This window comes from Piliocolobus tephrosceles, chromosome 8, assembly GCF_002776525.5.
Source record: "Piliocolobus tephrosceles isolate RC106 chromosome 8, ASM277652v3, whole genome shotgun sequence".
Classification (NCBI taxonomy): Eukaryota; Metazoa; Chordata; class Mammalia; order Primates; family Cercopithecidae; genus Piliocolobus; species Piliocolobus tephrosceles.
This window is the reverse complement of record NC_045441.1, coordinates 7,022,692-7,048,311: the sequence shown is the minus strand read 5'-3', so window position 1 is coordinate 7,048,311 and position 25,620 is coordinate 7,022,692. Positions and strand designations below refer to the sequence as shown.

The 25,620-nt window shown below is 43.9% G+C and overlaps 1 protein-coding gene across 1 annotated transcript in view; it reads right to left on the bottom strand.

The window, feature by feature from the left end:
* The window catches only part of LMTK2 (lemur tyrosine kinase 2), a 110,462-nt gene that overhangs the window by 30,556 nt on the left and 54,286 nt on the right, over window positions 1-25,620 (bottom strand). Inside the window, exons 5-7 of the mRNA XM_023192006.2 lie at window positions 25,387-25,505; window positions 21,152-21,239; window positions 8,721-8,854 (exon numbers count right to left, since the gene is read on the bottom strand). Coding sequence (XP_023047774.1) covers window positions 8,721-8,854; window positions 21,152-21,239; window positions 25,387-25,505 — 341 coding nt within the window. The remainder of the gene's footprint in view (window positions 1-8,720; window positions 8,855-21,151; window positions 21,240-25,386; window positions 25,506-25,620) is intronic.

Sequence of the window (25,620 nt, the reverse complement as noted above, 5' to 3'; positions counted from 1 at the left end):
AGTGATTCTCGCAACTGCTGTTCCAAGCATGCAGTTGGTCCTCAATGTGAATTCCAGTCAGCTACATCACATCACTTGCCACACTCTTTGTGCTTCCAAGTGATTTTCTGCGCTCCATCCAGAAGCCTTCAGGCCTGCTGAAGTGCCTGGGAAAAATCTTGGGACACCTGTGACTCCACTGTTATGAACAACATAGAATCTTCTAATTGTAAGGAGAAAGGTGGTCCCCTTTTCTTGGAATTAAGCAAGGGAAGAAGGCAGGGAGGGAGAGAGGGAGGAGGAACACGCCATTTGAGGAGAGCAAAAGTGAAAATGCTTTAAGTCAGGCTGCTCTATTCATTGGGCCAACAGCTGTGACTGCAGAGATACAGGTTTCGCCAATAGAAGCTCCGTCACTAGGCACCACCAACGACCGCCTCTAGGGTCTGTAAACAGACCCTGTGAACCTTCCCAACATCTCCCTCCTGAGACCAGAACAAGGAGCTGGATGCCAGCATTCCAACAAGGGCAAGCACGTGTCCTGCTAGGCTGGGGGAAGCAGCCTGAGACTAGCTTGGGCGATGTCGAGCTCAGGCACCTCCTGGGCGGCAAGGCGACGGTCCCACTCCCTCCCTCCTCTTCTCTCTCCATACAAATGTTCCACATAGGTCTTTGGATACTTGAAATGTGAAGGCTTGGTAAAAGATGAACAATTACGCCTGCAGAAGGTCCTTGGCTCTCATTATAAAACTCGAAAGCAAGCAACTGGTGTTCCCAGGGGAAAAGGCAATGCTTCTCATGACCTGAAACCCACAGGTGGTGAGGAAGCAAACAGCGGCAGGACTAGGTCCTGCCCCCCACTCCTCCCCAAGTGCCCAGGCTCCACAGTGCAGTGGGAGGGAGCCCTGGGCAGTCAGGAGGCCAGAAGCTCATTTCAGCTCCACTGCTCCAACACCATGTGATGCTGGGCTGGTCACGTGCATAGCAGAGGAGCCTCAGTTTCCTCACAAAACAACAGGATGCACTTGAAATGGTTAACTCACAAGGCTGTTGCAAGGGTAAAATTGAAAAATATATGAAATGTTTTGAAAACATAAAAGTGCTGTACAGATGCAAAGTAATGATGCAATTTGGGTCAAGGTTGGTAAAAATAAATATGATTTGAAGCCAAATAATGTGCAAAGCTAAAGAAAAACATACAGGTGTCATTTCTTAACAACAGAGGGAACTCTTAACGTCAATGGCTGCTTTTGTCAGGAAATGGAAACACACAGCCAGTCTACTCTCCCTTCAAGTTGAAAAACAGGTCCAGGGATGAGGCTGCCAGTGGCACCAGCCCCGCCCGGCTCTCAGAAGGCTCTGGCAGGGTCGCCTGTGCTTGGCAGCACTTGCTGTGACTGAGACCACAGGAACCACGAGACTCAGGGCCACATGAGCAGAGTGATGGACAGAAAGTGGGAGCCCACGGTTCTGAAGGGTTCCCACCCCGATTCACAAGGAAGTACCACTGCTTGCTGCTCACTCACGCTAGGACTAGTTTGTGCGTCTTCAGGGTTCTCCAATGCAAACTCAACATGCAGGAGGCATTTTCAAAATAATCCACACCTCTATTACGTGAACTACCTATGCCTTCCCGAGTAACCTGGATTCCTGATAAGAAGAGTTCACAGACAGGAAGCAAAATACCAGCAAGTTACTGAATATTCTTCTAGCAGCTTGGCATACTTTATCTGCATCTTGACAACAGCACTCCAGGGCTTTAAAGACGATCCCCATTTTATAGAAGAGATATAGCTCCAAAGGATGAAATAACCAGGCTTATACCGGTAAAGCTGATGAGAGGTGAATGAAAACTTCAACTCCAAAGGCTCTCTCTGTCCACCAGGCCATTCTGACTCTGGCAGTCACAAAGACTTAAGCTTCCAAAGGGACTCTGCACTTAACACCCTAAGATGGGATGGAGACGTACCAGGAGAGGATTAAATCAAGAGGATTCTGATAAAGCACAAGGAGGCAACTTTATACTAGAGCTTTGACAGCGTTTGCCCTGCTTATTAGGTCAGTCTTTGCTAGCTGGGCAATGGTACATTTACTGAGTGCTTGCTGTGTGTATCTCAGGCACCTGCTAGGACTTGGGTACAAAGAGTTCTTCCACAAGGTGTGAAATTTTTATTATACCCTAGGGAAAACGACCTGGCTGGAATGGGGCCCACCACCGATGGTGCCTATGTACAGTCCCAGCTACCTGGGAGGCTGAGACGAGAGGATAGGTTGAGCCTGGGAAGTCAAGGCCAAGTAAGTGAGCCATGATCGTGCCACTGCACTCCAGCCTGGGTGCCAGAGCGAGACCCTGCTCAAATAAATAAATAGATAGATAGATAGATAGATAGATAGATAGATAGATAAAATAAATAAAAACCTGTTCAGATTCTAATGGGAATTCTTTGAGTGAATCGGCATTTCTGTGTGGCCTCCCACCATAAACCATGGTGCATCTTCCCATGTGTCCACACATTATTTTAAATTCTTCAATAAGATTTCATAGTTTTCTTCATACAGTCCTGTGCCTTTCTCACATAACATATACCCAGATAACTTATAATTTTGGCATTATTGAGAATAAAATGGTTTTTATTCACCTTCACTGCTGGGTACATAATTATACCTGTACAGACAAAAACTACTGACTTATGTATACTGTCTTATAAAAAGCCACAACAAGTTCTTTTGTGAATTCTTATTTTTTAAAAGCATACTTTCTTGGTTTTCCTAAACATACAACACCATGGCACCAGTAAAGAAGTGTGGTGTAGTTCGGTGGTTAAGAGTATAAATCCGGAGGCAGAGGGTGCAGCTTTGAATCCCAGCTGTGCTGGCTTCCTGCTGCATGACCCTGAACAAGTCAGTATACCTGTCTGTGCCTGTGTCTCCCGACGTGTAACACAGGAAAACCAGCACTACCACCTAGGAGTTGGTGTAAAGTAGCTGGCATGCGGGCAGCATTTGGTAAATCTTAACTATTATTATTGAGACGGAAACTATTATTATCATCATCATCATCGAGACGGAGCCTTATTATTATTATTATTATTATTAAGACGGAGTCTCACTCTGTCACCCAGGCTGCAGTGCAGTGGCACAATCTCAGCTCGCTGCAACCTCTGTCTCCTGGGTTCAGGCAATTCTCCTGCCTCATCCTCCCGACTAGCTGGGATTACAGGCGTGCACCATCAAGCCTGGCTAATTTTTTGTATTTTAGTAGAGATGGGGTTTCACCCTGTTGGCCAGGCTGGTCTCGAACTCCTGACCTCAAGCAATCCACCCACCTCGGCCTCCCAAACTGCTGAGATTACAGGTGTAAGCCACTGTGCCCGGCCTATTTTTTTTTTTTTTCTTTTTTTCCTCCTTATTTCTTGGGCCTGTTATTTTTAAACTGATAATTTTATAGTTTGTGTTTGTATTTGCTAGTACCTCCAATGAAATGTTGGAGAGTAAAATAAACAGTGGGCACCTCTGCCTCGTTTGAAATTGAAAGGGCTTTATTATTCTGCCATTTAGCAATAGCATGATATTGCTATTGAGTTTTGGTCAAGTTTTGAGTCTTAGTCCATATGATATTTAAGTTGTACCTTTCTTTTCCTATCGGAAGAAAAGTTTCCCATCAGAGGAGAATATGTTTACATAGTCTATGTAAACACAGAATAGCTGCTGAATTATACTAAATGATGTTTCTGCAATCTATTGCTATAATGTATTTCTCCTCTTTTATTCTGTCAATGGAATGAATTATGTAGACATATTTTTATAATATACATCTACCCTTAGAGTCCTAGAATCAGTCTTAATTGTTTTGTTCACATACTGCTGGATGCAGTTTGCTAGTATTTGTGTCTATGTTCATTCATGAGAATCATCAATAATTTCTTTACGCCATCTTTTGCTACATTAAGGTTGTGTTGGATTCATGATATGAATTACAGAAATTTCCGTCTTCTTTGTGGTCTGCAATAGTTTATACACACTGGAGCCACCTGTTCACTAAAGGTCAGACAGAGGACACCCATGAAGCCCTCTGGACCTCGAGCCTTTTTAAAGGAAAGCTCTTTAACCACCTTCCCAGTGCAGCTGCTCAGCTGATGACAGTCTTTCCATCTCTGCTTGGGTTGTAGCTGCAGTCAAATTGGTTCCTTTCCCGTGAAGCCTTTCCTCATTTCTATGTGACATACATCATGGGAGATACAAAGGTCAGGAAGATTCAATACCTGCCTTCAGCAAGTCTTCCATGTAGAAAAGGAAATAAGGAACCTTCATGGAAACCCACCACATATGAATTCCTGTCTGGTTCTCTTTTCAGTAGTGTCTTCTCTTTCTAAACCAGCCTAAGCTGTAGTGCAACAGTGATTAAACACGCACGCACGCACGTGCACACACAAAGTTCTGGGCATGCTATCCTACTGCCTACAGAACACAGCCTGAAGGCCTTATTCTGGCCCTCTGTAACGTGGTTTCAAGCTGCGTCTCTATTCTTATCTCCCACTATCTTCTCTCCTGCGTCTTCTGTTCTAGTTACACTGGACTATCTGACATTTCCCTAAACTCCCTTTCCTTCTCTTCCTCCTACCACATCCATCATCTTGCTACTCCCTTCTCCAGCAATTCTGAATGTCCTCCAGCCTCCAACTGATGCCCATTCTTCAAGGATCACTAAAACGCCACTTCCTTCCAAAAACTGACCTGGACTCTTCCCAGACAAAAGTAACTCTTCCTCCTCCTGCAGAAATGACCACACACGGTGTGTGCGCCTGGGTACAAACTGCTCATCAAATGATGAAAGGAGTGGCTGAGACAGACCAACTGCTCAGCACCCCGAGCCTCAGTATTCTCCTCTGTGAGTGGGATTAATAATGGCACCTGCCTCGTGGTGCTTGGGGTGGCCCTGACGATCAAATCACTACTCACGGAATGTTGTGCAAATGCATGGAACACGGCAAACACCGTGCCAAATGAGAACGCGCGTTTCCACGCTCCTGCTGGGGCGGTAGTGAGCAACAGGTGTGCATTTTGCTTTGATTTTAAATGTATTTCTTTGTCTCTCACCTTGTCACTGGATTTTAAATGTATTTCTCTGCCTCTCACCTTGTCACTGAACTCTGCAGGCAGGGGAAGTTCACTGCATGCTAACCCCAGTGTTGCTCAGCAGAAAGTAACTGTAATGCTACAACTGGGCAAATCCTACAGAGGCTCTTTTGTACACAGTGGTCACCCAGGTACTCCGTGAGGCTACCCACTCCAGGTCTCCAGCTCCATGAGCTGCTGCGAGGAGACAGGCCGCCTGTGGGAACCCCCTGGCTCAGCTCATCACAGTGACCTGGTGGCATCTCACGGACGGGCTGCTCAGGAGACTGGCAGGCAGGGGACAGGAAGTCCTGGGCTCCAGGCCAGCAAGGCAAGTGGAATGGCACAGCAGCAAGCTGGCAGCGCCTGCTGTTTACACGGCCTTCCAAAAGTCACATGCACGACTTCAGAGACGCCAGGCTCCTGAGACTCCGGGTTAAGGCTCTTCTTAAAGAATAGGTAGAAATACAACTTCACCACGGGTGCCTTACTAGATTAGTTTCCAAACGGAGCTAAGAACTTTACTTGGACATGTAGGTTGTTCTGTTTTCAACCAACAGAGGAAGTCCTAATTTAAGTCAACCAATAAATATTCTAAATTCCAACTTAAAAATATACTACATGATATGCTACTGACAAAAAAGATCTTAAAACACAAAACTTTGCCCCAAATGGAAATTTAATATAGATATGATTACTTTTTTTACAACAAAATGAAACAGCTGTCAATGGCTTCAAGGATTTTCTTTTCTTTTTTTTTGAGATGGAGTCTCGCTCTGTCACCCAGGCTGGAGTGTAGTGGCGCGATCTCAGCTCACTGCAAGCTCTGCCTCCCAGGTTCATGCCATTCTCCTGCCTCAGCCTCCCAAGTAGCTGGGACTACAGGCGCCCGCCACCACGCCCACCTAATTTTTTGTATTTTTAGTAGAGATGGGGTTTCACTGTGTTAGTCAGGATGGTCTTGATCTCCTAACCTGGTGATCCGCCCACCTCAGCCTCCCAAAGTGCTGGGATTACAGGAGTGAGCCACCGCACCCGGCCTCAAGGATTTTCTTTAACCTGAGTTTTAGAACTTGAATAAAACCCAAACTATGTGATTTACTCATCATCTTTACTTGTTCTAAAGTCCACAAGATTTGAAATTAAGTAAAACTTTAACTTGAAACTCATAGGAAAATACTATTTACTCTGACATCTTTGCCAATTTAAAAAACGCAGATTCTAGCTGTCTTTGATAATTTTACACTGCTGATTCCAATATGATGCTCTTTTAAAATTAAACCCCCTTCTCTAAAATTTAAGAATTCCTAAGCCAGTATCAGTAATTATCTGCATTTTGTAACATATTAACAATATAAATTATGCTAGATAAGAAACTGTTGGCCGGGCGCGGTGGCTCAAGCCTGTAATCCCAGCACTTTGGGAGGCCGAGACGGGTGGATCACGAGGTCAGGAGATCAAGACCATCCTGGCTAACACGGTGAAACCCCGTCTCTACTAAAAATACAAAAACTAGCCGGGCGAGGTGGCGGGCACCTGTAGTCCCAGCTACTCGGGAGGCTGAGGCAGGAGAATGGCGTAAACCCGGGAGGCAGAGCTTGCAGTGAGCTGAGATCCGGCCACTGCACTCCAGTCCGGGCGACAGAGTGAGACTCCGCCTCAAAAAAAAAAAAAAAAAAAAGAAACTGTTATAAAATACATCAAAAACTAAATACAGGCTTTCTCCATTATGAAATCTTTATAGTTTCATGTAAGGGATTCTGCTTTGGGTCTTAAGAAACTGGTAACTTTTTGAGTCTTTAAAAAAAAAAAAAAACCACTTTCCAGAATGATTTGTTTACTATTGTAAATCAAACAAGATATAAATGTGTAAGAAGAAGGTTAATAATTTTCCTCCTTGCCCCCTTGAAGTAATGTTGAGAGTCTGATAGGCACAGTACACTTTTCCATGCCTGTTGATACACACACGCCTCTAGAAATACAACCAGGTGTTTTCATACTTAAAAAAAAAAAAATGGAATCACACTACAAATATATTACTGTGAAATCTGCTTTTTACAAAATAGAATACTTCAAGCCAGGCACGGTGGCTCACACCTGTCATCCCAGCACTTTGGGGGGCCGAGGTGGGCCACCAGAGGTCAGGAGTTTGAGACCAGCCTGGCCAACATGGTGAAACCCCATCTCTACTGAAAATACAGCCAGGCCTGGTGGCAGGTGCCTACAGTTCCAGCTACTCGGGAGGCTGAGGCAGGAGAATCACTTGAATCCCAGGGGTGGAGGTTATAGTGAGCTGAGATCACACCACTGCACTCCAGCCTGGGTGATAGAGAGAGACTCTCTCCCGGCCGGGCGCGGTGGCTCACGTCTGTAATCCCAGCACTTTGGGAGGCCGAGGCGGGTGGATCACGAGGTCAAGAGTTCGAGACCATCCTGGCTAACACAGTGAAACCCCGTCTCTACTAAAAATACAAAAAATTAGCCGGGCGAGGTGGCGGGCGCCTGTAGTCCCAGCTACTCGGAAAGCTGAGGCAGGAGAATGGCGTGAACCCGGGAGGTGGAGCTTGCAGTGAGCCAAGATCATGCCACTGCACTCCAGCCTGGGTGACAGAGCGAGACTCTGTCTCCAAAAAAAAAAAAAAAAAGAGAGAGAGAGAGAGACTCCATCTCAAAAAAATAATACATAAATAAAAAATAGAATACTTCATACACTCCCGTCAAGTCAAGACACACAGGTGTTCCTTCCTTTTTAGGTCAATGGATTACTAAGAGTTAAACGATTTACTTAAAGTCGATTAAAGAAATACTGCCTGGTTTCCCTGGAGACCTAAGAAATAATTTTAAACGTATTGTGTTGCTTTTAAACATAAAGCACAGCTCAAAAGCCTAGAGGAGAGTAAGCAGAAATCTCCTTTTGGGTTTACAGAACAGACTCATCATTTGAGATAGGACTCCAAGTCCTTTGGTGTTTTAATTACGAAAATCACCATCGATGATCTGAATAAAATACAACGTGCTCCAAAGAACTATGGTCATTCAAGTGGGGCCTGAAAGGTTGCCACAGAAATGTGCTACACAGATTGCTGCGCTGTCCACAAGCAGCCCGACCCCCCACCCAGGGGGGCCTCTTCAGATCGGATCCCGTGACACCTCTGCTTCCGAATGGGCACCTATAGCCCACCCTTCAGTGCTATGACCTTGTGCACACAGAGGCTGCTGGCCCAGAGATTCTCTCTTCCTTTCTCAGGAATGTGAACTGGGACGCACTGCAAAACCGGGCGGGTAGCACCAGAAGCCTAAAGCTGGTGTGGCAAGGATGAAACACGCGAGGTGTCACGTGGTGGATCGGGACTGTTTACTCCCAACTCTGAGGCAGGTACAACCGTTCACATTCTTTGAAATTCTGGAAATAATAAATGTATTAAGACATCTTATTCCCTAGTACTGGTTTCAATGAAGTCCAACTCAACCCTCATCCGGACATGGGCAAGAACGAGATCGCTTCTACCTGCATGAGCTGGGCTCATCCTGCCACCTGTCCTCCTGAAGTTTCACAAACCCGGCAGCCTCTCTGGACTGTCCCGCCGGCGCCGTGTGGGGCGTGCACCTCTGGCGCAGGGACCCACCTGTGCAGGAAGTGCAGCTTGTGCATGGCGGCCAGCCCGGCGGCAATCTCACACGCCATCCTCTGCAGCAGCATGGTCTGTGAGTCCCCCCGCATGTGCTCCCGCTCGGTGCGCAGATACGCCTTCAGGTCGCCCTGCAAAAGTCAGCCCGTTTGAGTTTCAAAACGAAGCACAGGAACAAAGTGAGCACTTAAATACGTGCCTCAGTGAACACTAACTGTTAAGATTATTAGAAACTTCTTTTGTTCGTATTTAAAGAAGTTCCAACCCAACACTGCAAAAGTATAGACCACTATTATGCTTTTAGGAACATTCTAACTGGTTAACATTTTTGTCATATAAACACATGGAAAACAAAACAGTTTTAAAAAAGATAGTTTTGCAATGATGCACATTTAAACTAAATGCTGTGCAGAAGTAGAGAAACTCCCAGGTTACCTAAGAGATGACACGGAGAGTATAAGAAATGGTGCCACTCACACTGCTTGTTCTATGGATTCCAGGCAGCCCCCGGGCAGTGAGCGCTTCATCAAGAAGGCGCTGTGGCTACTGCCAAAGCTTGGAGGAGCAATGGAGTGGGAGAGAAGGAAAGAAAAATGGGCGGGAAAGGAGAAGTCCAGGCAGTACGGCAACAATTGCTTCAGGTCTCCCCCACCTTCCCCAGGACCCTGTGCTGTCCTGAGACGGTGAAGAGAGAGAACATTCCAGCCACTCCAGAAAAACTCACCACGTTAACAAGCCTACTCTTCAAAGGGGAACAACCTGAGCATGAAAATAAACAAACTTACAGTCAGACACCCAGCACATGGCCATGACACTGCGGGGCTCCCCAGGCCTCCTCCAAGACTTCCCTCTGTTATGCTGTCTTGATTTCATGATTTTCATTTAGGACATTATGTTTTGGGGAGTTTACAGTATAGCCGTTATGGGGAATACCCTTTTAAGGGAATAAAATCTTCCATATTCTCCTTACCACTGATTAAATATTTATTGATACGATTTCATTCCAAATTAAAGCTTCCTCGAGTCAGTTAATAAAATTCAGAAAGCAAGCCAATGGCTTTCAGTGTTCTTTAAATCTGAGTCAAGAAAAGACTCCTGGAGGCAGAGAGCAGGAAAAGAAAAAGAAAAAAGAAAAGACTCCTGAGGAAGGACATTTTCCTTGACCAACTAAAGAGTACACATCTTGTAACTGTTACTGAAGATAGCCAATTTATCAAATACCTCCCAGAATAAAACCTTAAAACACAGTATTCCTTTACAAACATTTGCCCATATTTAATACTGAGTACATTCTGAGGTAACTTCTAGGTCCACTCCAAGAATCTAAATTTGTTTCCATTCCCAGTTTCCAAGATCTTTACACGAGTGATAATGTTGATATTAATAGTCGCCACCATTTGTGCTTTGAGCCCTGAGCCAAGCGTTGTGTTAGGAGTTTTTGCACTTGCTACTGCAAACACAATTTGAGATGTTTACCAGATATGGAACTCAGGCTTAGGGAGGGTAAGAAATTTGCCCAAGGCCACAGAGCTAATAAATCGTAGGGCTGTGCTTCTACTTTTCGGTTTACCAGCTAGTCAAGAAAGTTCTGTTTAGCAAGTGAATTAAATCAGTATGCAGACAACATCAATGTATTTTGTAAGAATGAATATAAAACAACTGAAGGTCAATCCCATCAGTCTGCAGGGGGTCTCCCAAGCGTCACGTGACTGCTCTGCTAGGGCAGCAGTGGCCTTCCCTCGGTGCCGTGCACCTGGTATCACTGTCCTTCACACACTCCTTCCAAACGTGGTGCCCTCTCCTTTGTTCCCAACGAAATTAGAAGCCACTCCAGAGGAGAAAGAGACATTCTTTTTGTTCCTTGTAAAAACATATGAATATGACCCTCCATCCAGGTTAGGCTCTGTGGAGCTTGGGAGTTGGAAGGATAACAAATGATTGAGAAGACAATTAAATTCACCCAGAAAAATTCCAGCAGAAAACTCCAGGACTACAGGTGGATAGGAGTTTCATAAGGCAGCCCGTACAGAAAGTAAACATGAACAAAGCCTAAGTCTACCTACATTACCAGTGAAATGGCAATCAAATTCTTCTGCCTAACCCCTCGGCCACCAACACCCATCTAAGGAAAAAACTGCTCTCACACGAAAACATGGTTATGCTGGGCCGAATCTGGCCAATCTTCAAAATCAACAGCAGCTGCTGGCAGGCAGTGAACTGCGACTCCGGCCATGAAGGCAGGGGAAGCACAGACTGGGCGTGGCTGCTTCTCAAGGATACCTGAAGTATATCCACCACCACTTGCTGTTCTTAAAATGTCTTCTCTCCATAATAGTTCACTTCCCAAATTTCACTCAAAGACAGAATATAATCAACAGAAGGGGGTTTTACTTAAGAATAGATAAAATCTGTACATTCCAGGCAAAAATATCCTTAACCCAGGAATAGGGAATAACATCAAAGATTACTGGAGGCCCCTGGTCACAGTTCTCATGGATGAGACTTGTGATGGATTGTGTAAGATCCAGGGTTAGTTCTATGTTCCAGAAATGTCAGTAGAGCTCTCCTGGTACCACAGTTTAAAAGGAAAAATCAACATAAAATCTTTAATTAGCGTCAATATGTTTATATTAAGCAAGTATTAAAACTTGATTCATTCTATCCAAAACGGACAAACCTATATTTAGATATCGGATTCATTTGTATTTTAATGGTGCTTAGTGATATAATGATGATAATAATGGTGATTATTTTGGTCCATTGTTTAAAGAAAAAAAGCTCACCAAGAACAGCAAAGTATTCTGAATTAAAATAAACATTCCTTTATCCATGTTTTATAAATTTCTCAGCTTCCCAAACCCCCCCAAAAAACTCCCGAAAGAAAACTTATGACACTAGATGGCAGCAGAGCGCTACACCAAGCACTCCAGCAACAGAGCAAGTGACCTGCAATGCCTTCGTGGAATGAGTCATTCACACACCTGTAAATGGGTTCCTTGCAAGCCCCCTCCTCAATGCTGACATGAATGGCCAGGGCGGGCTTTCTACAGCTTTTCTGCAGGACACTGGGAGCAATGAATTAATTTCAAAACAGTGCAAAAAGTTAACAAGTAAATAGCTTTAGAACTGAAAAATTAAAGTCATCTATATGTTTAACAGGATGATTCTGGGGAAAAAACATAATTTTCAATAATTTTATTGAAAGGATGAAAGAATGATACAGACAGCGCAACAACCCCCGCTTCTGCTAATGAAACAGAAGACCTGCAGACTGGCGCAGCTGACGCCGCCACGCCTCCGCGCAGCCCGGGGCCTCTCTTCCCTCCCAGCAGCTCTCTTGCCTGCATCTATTTTTTCTCAGCCCCACTGGTCCCCCCACCCACTGGCATCCATAACCTTATACATCATCTCCTCTCTGGTTGCCATGGATTTCTTCGTCCTTGTGCCTTTCTAAGCTCAATCTTCTCGAGAGTCCGTCTCTTCTCTCTGCTCTGGCGCCCAAACACCTCCCAGGTAAACTCAGCCCTCCCCTCCCCAGCCCTCCAGTTCTCAGTCTCCTCTCTGTGGTTCAACTCCTCAGACGCCTGGTCGGTCCTGGCTCCTTGCTCAGGAACCCCTCAGCCCTATCAGAAGCACTTTCATCCACCATTCAGTGGCAGCTGCTCTCGCCAGGCCTATCAAGGAGTGACCTGCCCACTTCTCCCCAAGCAGAGCTGGCTGGGTCTCATCTCACCAGCGTTAATGGAGACGGGCCCATTCCTTCCTTGCTTAAACACGTCCTTCTTCACAAGCCTTCGGGCACCGCAACCTCCTGCGTTTCTTCCTATCCCACTGGCCGCTCCTTCTTCGGCCTCCCGACTGGCTCTGCCTCCTCTCGCTGATCCGTAAGGACCCCAGAGCTCCGTCCTGGTCCTCAGCCCTGGGGACGCTCCCTGCCCAGGGGTTCCAGCCACCCCATGGCTTGAAAGTCCATGCCTCACGTACACCTCTCTGGCCCAGCCCCTCTTCTCCTGACTCGACTTCCCTCACTGCTGTCTAAGAGTCCTCCGGCACAGACCTCCGCCAATCTCAGTAAGCGGCATCGCCCTTTTCCCAGTGGGTCAGACAAAAAGTGAAGATGTCATTGGTGAGTTCCGCCTCTAGGCGGCCACATCCAACCAAGTTCTGGGTCTGTTTTCAAACTACCTCTCATGCCTCCGCTTCTGTGGTGCTGGTCCCTGCACTCCCCAACCTTGAGGACCCACGCCTGCGCCAGTCCCCCTGCAGCCTCCCTGCACCCATTCGCCTGAGCAGCCAAAGCCAGTCCCTGAAAACATAAATCCAACTGTGATCACCTGTGTTCCTCCCTGCTGTTTTCTTTGTCTGTCTCTACCACTAGAAAGCAAGCTAGACATGGCTAGGACTCCATCTATTCCCTATTGTGTCTCTAGAACCTAGAACAGTGCTGGGCACACAGCATGTGTTTAATATTTGCTTAATGAATGGGAAGACAAAACACTTATGCAGACATTCTAAATGATGCCCTACAGGTTAAAGTCGAGACAACTGTTTTCCCAAGGCAGACCCCATCCTATCATTTCCATGTAATAATCTAAGAAGAATGAACTTAGAAGTAAATCTGAAATTTCACATTTTTACTGGGCTTTCAAATTTATTACTTCATTACTCTGTATATTAAAGCTAGCCAAAGACACTTAATTTGGGAAAATAATTTTTTTTTCTTTTTTCCAAGACAGAGTCTCGCTCTGTCGCCCAGGCTGGAGTGCAGTGGCGCGATCTCGGCTCACTGCAAGCTCCGCTTCCTGGGTTCAGGCCATTCTCCTGCCTCAGCCTCCCGAGTAGCTGGGACTACAGGCGCCCACCACCACGCCTGGCTAATTTTTTGTATTTTCAGTAGAGACGGGTTTCACCGTATTAGCCAGGATGGTCTCAATCTCCTGACTTCGTGATCCGCCTGCCTCGGCCTCCCAAAGTGCTGGGATTACAGGCATGAGCCACCATGCCCCTCCAAAAATAATATTCTTTAAGTAAAATCTGTTTCTCCTTGAAAGTAAATGTTACTTTGAGAACGGAGTCTAGATTATTCTAAAACTCAGTTAAAATACAGCCATGTGTCACTTAACACTGGGGATGCCTTCTGAGAAATGTGTTGTTAGGCAATTTCACCATCGTGCAAACGTCACAGAGCGCAAACGCCACAGGAACCTAGATGGTCAGCCTACTGTACCCCGAGGCTACATAGGGTGGTTTCTTGCTAAAGCCTAGGCTTCAAACCTATAGAGCATGTTACTGCACCGAATAGTGTAAGCCACTGTAACATGATGGCAAGCATTTCTGTATGCAGCCTTGACCTCCTGGGCTCAAGAGACACTTAGGCCACAGTAAATTTATATAAAAAATTGTTCCTTCTCAATAATAAATCTTGGCTTACTGTACTTTTTTGCTTTTTAATTTTTTAAAACTTTTGAGTCTTTTTGTAATAACACAGCTTAAAACAAAAACACATTGTACAGTTGTACAAAAATATTTTTATTTCTGTAAGTTTTTTTTTCTATTAAAAGTGTTTTTCTTTTTAGACTTTTACAGACAACAGTGAGGCCCCCATCAGCCTGCCCCAGCACCATAGGAGGGCGCCAGAGAACCTCTGCTGAGATCACGGCGGCCACCCCGTGTTGCTTGTGCTCCAGCTACACCTTGGTTATAAGCAGCGATGACCTGTCACTGCAGTGACGGGGAGAAGACAGCGCCTAGGAGCAGGCCGGCCACACACACGGGGAAGCAGTGCCAATGGACGAAATGCAGGGGAGGGGGAGCAGGCACCAGGGAAGACAGGAAGGGCCTGGCTAGAGGCAGCTGGAGCAGACTGTCAGCAAGGGCCAAGGCCGTAGTGCCCAGGCTGCAGCCAGGTATGGGGAGGGCCAAGGCCATTGGCAGGGCCCCAGCACAGGGCCAGGCACCGGAACAGGGCAGACCCAGGGACTGGGAACATACCAACGACCCAGTCACCCCCACACCTCAACCCATGTGGTCGTCCAGCACAGGCCTCCCCTCTGCTGGCTCTGGTCAGGAACCCCGTCCACCTGTGCCCCTGGCCCTCCTCACGCCTGTTCCACTGTGACTCCATGTCCCCTCTTCTCTACATGAGCTCCTTAGGGGCAATGACAAGTCATCCATCTTGGTGTGCCCAGTGCCTGAGGAGAAATGGCTGACCTGAGGTGCCCTGGTGCATGGGGCTTATTAATAACTACATTCATAAAGAAGAGCTGCCCATTAATTAGGCATTTCTGCACCAAAGGCCAATTCTAAAACGGAGGCCTCCCGCGGGTGGTCGCATTAAACCACCTGGTATAAAAGCACACAGGGCCGGGTCATTTCAGCACTTTGGGAGGCTGAGGTGGGAAGATTGCTTGAGACCAGCCTGGGTAATAGAGTTAAGACCCCATCTCTAATTTTAAAACAATACAATAAAATTAGAATAAAACCAAGTCACCCATAAACACACTCACCGTGGCACTAGTAACTCTACGCCCTCAGGCTGGTCCAGCACCAACCCTGACACAGCAGCGTGGGTCTGATTCTTCAGTCAGTTCCTTCCCCTCTCTCAGACTCGGTTTCCTCATCTGTAGACTGAAGCTACTCCTACGCGTCTCACAGCACTGTCAAGACAACTCACTCGATCGGAACACACATCAAATGCCCAGCACCAGGCCTGACCCAGAGAGCTCAGCCCTTCCCCATCGTACTCCCCATTGTGAGCAGTGGCTAAGGTTCCTTCCAGGTCTAAGAGCCCACGAGACTAAGCTCCTCTGATTCTGCCCCCAAGTCACCGCTCTTCACGAGAGATGGAAGAGTGCAAGTCCCACAGAGCAACGCGCTGCTGTCAAAGAACAGCCAGTGGACACCCTCCCCTTCTCCACTGCAAACTGCCTTCAGAAACTGACTCCGTGTTTTACTGGCTGAATTTAGTAAAGAAGCTCAGTACACAACATTCAAGAACACAGTATCATCTGCTCCAGAGCCAGGTGATGGAGCTGAAGAAATTGCTGACCAATAAGAAAGATTAGGACGTGGCGAAGGTTAGTGTACATCCTCCTCTTTCTCCCCTCGCTGGCAGCCTGGTCTCCAGCGTGCTTTGTTCCCTGTCCTTACCGCTTCCTCTTGAGCCTTCCCAACAGACCCAGCCGGCCCTGCCACCAGGGCACAATGTCCATCTCCACACTTCCTTTGCAAAGCCTTCCCCAGTGATCCTGGTTAGGATTCCGGTACTTCTATTTATTTAGTAATTAGAACCAATCAATTTTAATAACTAAAAATGGCCACGACTTACTGAGCATTTTCCTTGTGCTCGGTAATCTCATCCATCATCTTACTTAATGGTCAGGGCAGGTCTAAGGGGAGACAGTATTACTGCCATTTTACAGAAGAGGTTAAGGAATTTTCCAAGGTGATAAACCAGTGAGTGGCAGAACGAACATCAGAGCAGGCAAGTAAGGGGCTTATTCACTTCTGTGTTCCTTAAAGCACCAGGCAGCTTCTGGCAGTTCGAATTCGCTCAATCCATTTTTGTTGAGTGAGTGATCCTTAATCAAAAGTCTCATTGCCTTGATATTCACGTGAGAGCGGTGTGTACCTGCCATGGCAACAAGTTCTATAAAACACCCTCCAGTCATCTCTTGGCTCCTCTCATAAACACTGCCGCCGTCAGCAACGCAGATCTGTGGCTGTAGGCCAGCTACCAAAAGCACTCAGAAGAGTTTTCATTTACCTTCATAAAAATTCCATGATTAAGTGCCTTTTAAAAACAGGCTGGTTAATTCCATCTTACAAGGAATTAAGTAAGTGCAAAAATATTTTCTCCTTTCTACTTGGAAGATGTTATCACTGGGCACGATGACTGCAGGATGACGGCTGAAAAGGCCACTGTTCATTCAATCGCTCTTGACCTGCTAAGACAGGCAGAGATAGCCGGTCCTTCACCATGGCCACAGCAGCTTTTTACAGAGCCTGGTCCGCTGCCCTCTGTGTCCTTTGGACTGTGGCCAGGGGGCAGGTCCTGCCTCGAGTTATACCCCTCTGATCAGAAAGGCCTGTTCCTGGGCAGGTTTTGGGTCATCCAGGCTCAGTGTCAAAGTGAGACTTTGGTGTGTCCCATGGGACAACCCTTGGTCCCTTCAGGTGGACACCCTCTCTGGCTCCCTGCGCTGGTGCTACCTGACCGCTCTTGCCACACAGTGGGAGCCCAGAGAAACTGGACTTCAGTGCCAAGAACCCCGTCAGGCCCCTAGTCCTTGCTGCTGGAAAATCTGTTCCTTTTCAAGTTTACGAGGGCCCAGAAGTAATATGTATGAAATTGACCAAGGAAACAATGTGACCTCTCACCGCTGGACAAGTTGGTGGCGCCCTGTGTTTATGACCTTGACTCTGACATAAGACTGGCCACGCCAAGTGATAACCAAAGATTTTCAAAGGGCATCCTAGCCTCCTCTTAACACAGGTAACACCTGACACGGCGCCTTAAATTGTGGGAGGTAATTATCCTTTTTTTTTCTACTGGGGTAAAAAAAAAAAATGCATAAAATACCACTTGGCATTGTAACCATGTCTAAGTTTACAATTCCAGAGTTAAGAACATTCTCCTTGCTGCACAACCATTACCGCCAGCCCCCTCCAGAACTTGTTCAACTCACAAAACTGAAGCTTTGCACCCATTAAACAACTCCCCATTTCCCAGCCCCAGCCTGCCCCTGGCACCCATCTTTCTACTTTCTGTCTCTAAGAATCTGACTACTCTAGGTACCTCCTGTAAGTAGAATTACACAGAACTTGTCTTTTTGTGACTGGCTTGTTTCACTTCGCATAATGGCCTCAAGGTTCATTCATGCTGTAGCCTGTGTTGGAATTTCCTTCCTTTTAATAATCCTCTATTGCACAGAGCAGATTTGGTTTATCCATTCATCCATCGACGGACATTTGGCCACTTCCACCTCCCAGCTACTGTGAATAGTGGTTTCGGTAATAATCCATTATTGTGAATAACGTGTGCAAATATCTGCCTGAGGGCCTGCTTTCACTTCTTTTGTATACATCCCTAGAAGTGGAACTGGCTGGATCATATGGTAATTGTATTTTTAATTATTTGAGGAACAATGATTGTTTAAAAAATTGTATTGATCAATGTACCATTGGGTGGGATGCTTAAATTAAATACAGCTAGTAGCTTTGCACTGCCAGTGGAAGTTTTCGGTGGGGTCCAGAGCTCCTCAGGATGTTCATAAGTGAACGTCCCCGAGTGACTTACGAGGGTCACATAAAATGTGTTTCATGAAGTCACATCTGTTCATTCTAGAAGGCTGTATGTATAATATCCACCCCAAAGTATAATCAAATCTAGGTAAGTTACTATGCTTTGAATACTTAGTCTAAGTATTTGGATAACATATATTTAAGTCTGAGCTCTGAAATGGCTGGGGAAAAAAATTATAAGGATGCTGAGTTAAAGAACAGATGTATTTCTTATATTTTCATAAAAATGGTGTCTGTACAATGATAAAGATACAAATAATACTCTAGAATTTTGTCAATACTGCATCATTTGTGGTAACATAAAGGAGTTATTTCGCTATGTTTTTGTGTCTCTTTATAAAACAGGTTAAATTACTACTCCCAAGAAGGACAGCTGCTATAAAAAATAAATTAAAAGAGCATTAAAACAAAGCCCATCTTCTGAACCCATTCAGAAAAAAACATGAAGCAGAGTGGCCAAGGTCTTTGACCATTGTATGAAAAAACTAACATTGTCTACTGGAACTTTCAGGGACAGATGCAGACGGGCAAAGAAGAACTGGAAAATGCTAAAACATATGAGATAGTTTTCCAAGCCACTTCCATCAGCCGAGAAATGGGCGATTGTCAAATAGACGCTGACTCCAGCTCTATTTCTGTGATGGTCACTCACAAAGAATATGCTTCAACTGTTATTTATAATTAATATAAGGAGCTTAGGGACCAAAAAAGGCAACATGAAACATCTCAGAATAGTGGGCCTCTGACAAGCAGACCTGCCTCGTCACCTAAGGGTGCGTCTCTGTGTCTTAACTTTTTTGTGTTGATTCCGTGTCAGTGCCAAAATCACCTACCATGGGTCACACAGAGCTAGACTAAAAGGAAGCTCTTTTTATATCACAATAACCTAGGATCATACATTTTATAACTCTGATCATATTGAGATTATCAAAACCAATTATATAATAATATGCAATAAAAACCTGAGAAATCCCAGTACGAACTCCTTCCTCTTAGCTCTCAGGCCTCTACTAAATAATTGATCATGTGTCACCTCTCACTGAGGGACCTGGAGGACAATGAGCACACAGTCTCAGCATCTCCAGGGTGCAGCTGCCTTACTCCAGTTAAGTGTCCAATAAATAAGCACCCTTCACAATGGTAGAGAATATGGGGTGGCCCAGAAAAGTAGGTTTAATTCCAGTTTTCCTTACATGGAGAGAGAGCTCTAGGAGGTTCCAGCTCCTTTGGGGCAGGATTAACATATTAATTTTAGACTTTGTTAGGTTAAAAAATGTGCATGTTGTAATTTCTAGTGTGACCACACAAAAAATTAAGAAACAAATATCTAAAGTCCAAACTTGTAGATGGGGAAAATTGAAACAAACAAAAAAAAATTGAGAATTCCAAAGAAGAATAGAAAAAAAGCAAAGAAGAAAAATTGTAAAACGGTACAAAAAAGAATACCAAATAGGTAGATAAATTACAAATATCGCACTAATTACAAGAAATGTAAATGAACTACATATTCCATTTTAAGTGACCAAGATTGCAAGATTTAAAAAATTTTTAACAACAAACTATTTACAAGAGGTGTAAACCAGAGAAGAAAAGGATTGACAAAAATATAATTTGACAGGCAAATTCTAACCAAAAGAAAGTTGGTCTAACTATATCAGTATCAATAAAAGCAGACTTTATCTTTATTAACGCTTTTAACCTTAAAGAGAGCCCCTTCATAATGACAGAAGGTTCAAATTATAGGAAATTATACCAACCTTAAATGTTCATGCCTACATAACAGGGCACCAAAATGTAAAAACAACCAGAATTATAAGGAAAATCTATAACCAGAGCCTCTCTCAGTAACCGATAGAAAACTGACTCAAACCCCCTCCACACTCCTTCCCCCAAATCAGAAGATACGAGAGATTTAAACCACCTCACAAACTTGACCCAGAGGACCCAGAAACAATACTTTAAGGAAGAACATCAGAACACTTTTTCTTTTTTTTTTTTCCAGCATCTACAGGCACGAAAAAACAGTGATCCTGGAGTGAAGATGAACGCAGCCCAGAAGAGAGCCACAGCTGACTCAAAGCCAACACCTAAGACGAGCAAGAACGACTTAGTTGCTATAAGCCACAGATATTTGAGGGTCACTATTACATCATCCAACGAAAGCTAATGTTACCAAGTTCATTAATCAACCACCTCTGCCAATGAGAGAAATATTCGAATCACACTTAGGAATTAAAACAAAAAAATCACGAGGCTTACTGTTCTTTATTTAAACAGATGAAAATGTTATTTGACTTAACTGGGAATTTGTTTTGGGGTACTCCTATTTTTCTATGCATAGCCACGGAAGTTTTAATGTCTGAAAACTGAGATGATGCAAAGAAATCAATTAAAACCTGACTCATCCAATTAACAGCTCACCACTGTTTTTGGAAGATAACAATTACATGCTAAAAATGGGCTTTTCAAAAAGATGAAATCTTCTGCATGCAGGAAAAGATGTTCAGAGGAAATTTCACACAGAAATTACTATTGAAATTATTCATAAAACTGCACAAAGAACAATCTTGCCAACTGTCTCAATAAATATTATCATGCTAGGAAATAAGGTTTTTAAGAAAATAAATCTAATTCTTTAAACATATAAATGTCACATACATTTGCTATTTTCAGATGCTGACAGATCAGGAGTACTTGAGGTAAAGAGATTGGGCTCTCTCAGGCGGTTAAAGTGTTCCAAGATGTTTCAAGCCCAGTTCAAGCTCTTAGGAGGGGCACATCTAGATCCAAGCTCTGGCTCTGGCTCTGCTATACACTTGATCCACAACATGGCCATCACATGTAAAGTATGGACAAATATTGGCACCTAACTCTGGAGTTTGTTATCATTAAGTGTGGTAAGGCAACTAAACAGGTTAGCACAGGGACTGGAGTGTAACAAACCACTATGTAAGTGTCAGTCAACAGTGTCACTATCACCAAAGGTAATAAAAAGTAACACATCATAAAGTTCTTCAAGTGGGGGACAGACATGAAAGCAACCCCTCATCCAGTATGTCCATCTGTCAAAAACGCTTGAGTACAACCTTGGAATGCTCGAACTTGAATTCCTTCTAAAAACTTACCAAGTCGCAGAACTCAAACACCAGGAGGTAGGGGATCGCTTCTACACACTGTCCAACACACTGAAGAATATTTGGATGCTGAAGAATACTGGGAAAAATAAAAGCCATAATACTGTTCATCAGGAAGCATGATAATAACATGATTCAAACAAAAGCATAATAACAAAATTATTCACACAGTAATTCAAATTTTTTCATAATAATTTATATATTTAAATAAATGACAGGCTGAAAAGGTCATGAAGATTATACTTAAAAGGTGTATACTAAGTTATCTAGTAAGTAATTCAAAGCCAATCAAGTGAATATTTTCACAAATTAAAAAAGAAATCTTAACATAAGAAACCTAAAAAATTTTTTTCAAGAGACAGGGTCTCGTTCTGTCACCCAGGCTGGAGTGCAGTGGTGGAATCATAGCTCACTGCAGCCTCCAACTACTGGGCTCAAGGGATCCTCCCACCTCAGCTGGCCAAATAGCTGCCATTACAGGCACATGCCACCATGCCTGGCCTCAAGAATTTTTATCTTTAGTAATTTAAGTTTAGAGATAATATTTTAAAGCAGCATTTAAAAGAGGGCAGACTATACAGTCATCCCTTAGTACCTCCGGGAGACTGGTTCCATAAATCCCTGAAGATACCCAAATCCAAACCAAAGATGCTTAAGTCTCTAACATAAAATGGTGTCATATCAACACATAACCTTCGCACATCCGCCCATATAAATCATCTCGATTACTTGTAATACCTAATAAAATGTAAATGCTATGTAAAAAACTGTTATACTGTATTGTTTATATTTTTTTACTATTGAATTATTTCTATTTTTAAATATTTTCAATATTTTTAATATTTTTAAAAAATAATTTCAATCACCATTGGTTGAATCCATGAATACAGAACCCGTGGATACAGAGGACCAACTGTATATACAAATTCAGTAAGTATTTCAGCCAGGACAAAAAAAGGAGAGCTGATCTGTACAAAAGATGGAAAAACTAGTTGGGTGTGGGGACGTGCAACTGTGGTCCCAGCTCCTCAGGAGGCTGAGCTGGGAGTACTGCATGAGCCCAGCAGGTGGAGGCTGCAGTGAGCCATGACTATACCACTGCACTCCAGCCTGGGGGACAAAAAAAGACCCTGCCTCAAAACAGTGACAACAACAAGACAACTTCAATATGTATTTCAATCCGGATATTAAATAACTCAGTTTCTCCTTCAGGCTATCTAGCTTATACATTCTTTTCCATACATTTCCACAGTATATGCAAACTCCTTTTGGAAAATATTGTGTCCAAAAGAAAATATAGTTAAATAAAAGGTATGCCAAAATAGGTTTTTGTTTTTTGTAAAAACAAAAACAAAAAGCCTTTTATTTGGATACAATTATGAATTTACAGGAGTTGCAAAGACAGCAGAGAGAGGTCTGCTTTACCCTTCACCCAGTTTCCTCTGCTGGTTCCATCTGATACAATGACGTACAGTACAACACCCAAACCTGGGAGCTGCCACTGTGATAAAGTGTGTGCAGGGCTTCTTGCCGGGTCTGCACGTGCACAGATGTGTGTAACCATCACCTCGATGGAGACTCAGAACTATCCCATCACCACAAAGATCTTCCCACCCCACCCATGTGTACCCCTGGCAACCACTAACCTGTTCTCCATTTCTAGAATGTTCTAATTCTAAGAATATTATATAAATGGAATCGGTATAGTATGTGACCTTCTGAGATTGATTTTTTCACTCAACATAATCCCCCTGAGATCATCCAAGGTGTTCCATGTGTCAATGGTTCTTTTTTTTTTTTTAATGTGGGAGCAGTACTCCAGGAATGTACCGCTTTGCTGAACCACTCACCTACTGACAGACATGTCAGTTTTTCCAACTGTTGGCTGTTACAAACAAAGCTGCTATGAACAATCATGCAAGGGTTTTTGTACGGAAGTAAGTTTTCACTGCTCTGGAATAAATGTCAAGGGGTGCAACTGCTGCGTCGTATGATGTGACGGTTAATTTTGTGTCACCTTGGCTGGGCCATAGTGCCCAGGTATTTGGTCAAATATTATCCTTATTATGTTTCGGTAAGGGTGTTTTTTCATGAAATTACTGTCTGTCTGTCTCTATCTATCTACCTACCTACCTACCTACCGAGACAGGGTCTCACTCTGTCATTCAAGTTAGGGTACAGTGGTGTGATCATGGCTCGCTGTAGCCTTGAACACCTGGGCTCAAGTGATCTTCCTGCCTCAGCTTCCTGAGAAGCTGAGACTACAGGTGCGTGGTGCCACCCTGCCCAACTAATTTTTTTGATTTTTTTGTACAGACAGGGTCTCACCTCATTGCCCAGGCTGGTCTCAAACTCCCGGGCTCAAGCAATCCTTCAGCTTCAGCTTCCCAAAAAGGCTAGGATTATAGACCTGAAGTACCGTGCCCGGCGGATCATTATTTAGATCGGTGGACTTGGAGTAAAGTAGATCCTGCAACAATGGTGGGCCTCATCTATCAGCTGAAGACCCTAACAGAACAAAGACTGAACTCCCCCACAGGAGAAGGAATTCTGCCAGCAGAGGGCCTTCAGCCTTGAACTATAACATCGACTCTTCTCTGGGTCTCCAGCCTCCTGGTTCACCCTGCAGACTCTAGACTTTCCAGCCTCCATAACTTCATAAGCCAATTCCTTTAAAAAGGTCTCTTTCTAGATATACACGTACATACACATCCTATTGGTTCTGTCCCTCTGGAGAATGCTAATGTATAACTAATGCTAATATATAACTAAATGTATGTTTTGTTTTTTTAAGCAACTGCCAAGCTATTTTCTACAGTGGCTCTATCATTTTACATTTCCACCAGCAATGTATGAGGGATCTAGTTTCTCCACATTCTTGCCAATATTTGGTATTGTCACTTTTTTCATTACAGCTTTTCTAATAGGTATGAAGGGATCTTAATTCATTTCTTTAGTGGCTAGTGACACTGAACATCTTTTCATGTGCTTATTTGCTACCCATGTTATCTCCTCTTTGGTGAAATGTCTCAATGTCTTCTGACAATTTTCAAACTAGGTTATTTTTTCTCTGTGAGTTTTGAGAGTTTCTTATACATTCTAGATGAGTCCCATGTCAGCTATGTGGTTTCCAGCTATTTTCTCCCAGTCTGTGGCTTGTCTTTTCACTGTTACCAAGGTCTTTCACACAGCAAATGTTTTTAATTTTGATGACACAATTTATCAGTTTTTTTAAGAAAGTTTAGCCATATTTTTGTTGCTCCTTCTTCTTTTCTAATGTTCCAAGATGCCTCCTTCTATCATTTCTATTTATTAGAAAACTGTCATTCTTTTAAGGTAGATTTGCTGGCAATAAATTCTCTTAGTGTTCTTTCGTCTGAGAATGTCTTGATATTCCCCCTTCATTCCTGAAGGATATCTTCTCTGGAGAAAGAATTTCAGAGTTCTTTTCCTTAGAAAAGTGAAAAATGTGCCGACTCCTTCTGGCTTCCAGGTTTCTGATGAGAAATCGGCTGCCCTTCACATTGCTTCCCCCTATAGGTCAAGTGCTGTTTCTGTCTCCTTGCTTTAAGGATTTTTTGTCTTTCATTTTCAGAAGTTTGACTATGTGTCTTGGCACGGATTTCCTTGGGTTGATCCTGTTTGGCATTTTCTCAATTTTTTAAATCTGTAGGCTTTTTCTTTTCCAAATGTAGAAAATTTTAGCCACTATTGCTTTGAATCTTTTTTCAGCCCCATCCTCCACCTCCTTTCCTTCTGAGACATCTATGACACGAATAATGCTGGATCTTTTGTTATATTTCCCCATGTCCCTGAGGCTGTAACTGAAATGAAGAGTTCCTGTATTTCTCAGTCCTGAGGTTTCCATTTAGGTCTTCTTTATGTTTTCTATTTCTCTGCTGAGACTGTATTTTTTTGTTTTAAATGTGATGCAATTGCTCACAAAGCACTTTTATGACGAGAGCTTTAAAATTCTTGTTGGGTAATTCTAACATCTCTGTCATCTGTGTTGGAATCTGTTGTCTTTTCTGGTTTAGGCTCAGTTCTCCTGGTTCTTGGAATGCTAAGTGATTTTCAGATGATGCCTGGACATTTTGGGTCTTATGAGACCCTGGAACTTATTTAATCATGTATGTTGCAGGCAGAAATCCCACAGTAGTTTTAAACACCTGACTTTCAACAGACCACAGACTAGCCTTACAGAACACATGACAAGGTTTACTTACTAGTAAGGTTCTCCATTTTTCAAAAAAGTATCTTGTTCCTTTGGGCTGGCACTTGCTTTTAACTCCTTCACGATGACTCTCGCTACGCTAGTGCCCGTGTAAATCTCTCCCAAGAGAACCTAAAAGCAAAGAACAGTTTTTTTGTGTCATTTCCATCAAAACGATAAGAGTCTGTCGTATTTACCAGGAAATGGAATACAGGTGAACAAGTTAAGCAATAAGCAGGTGACCTTC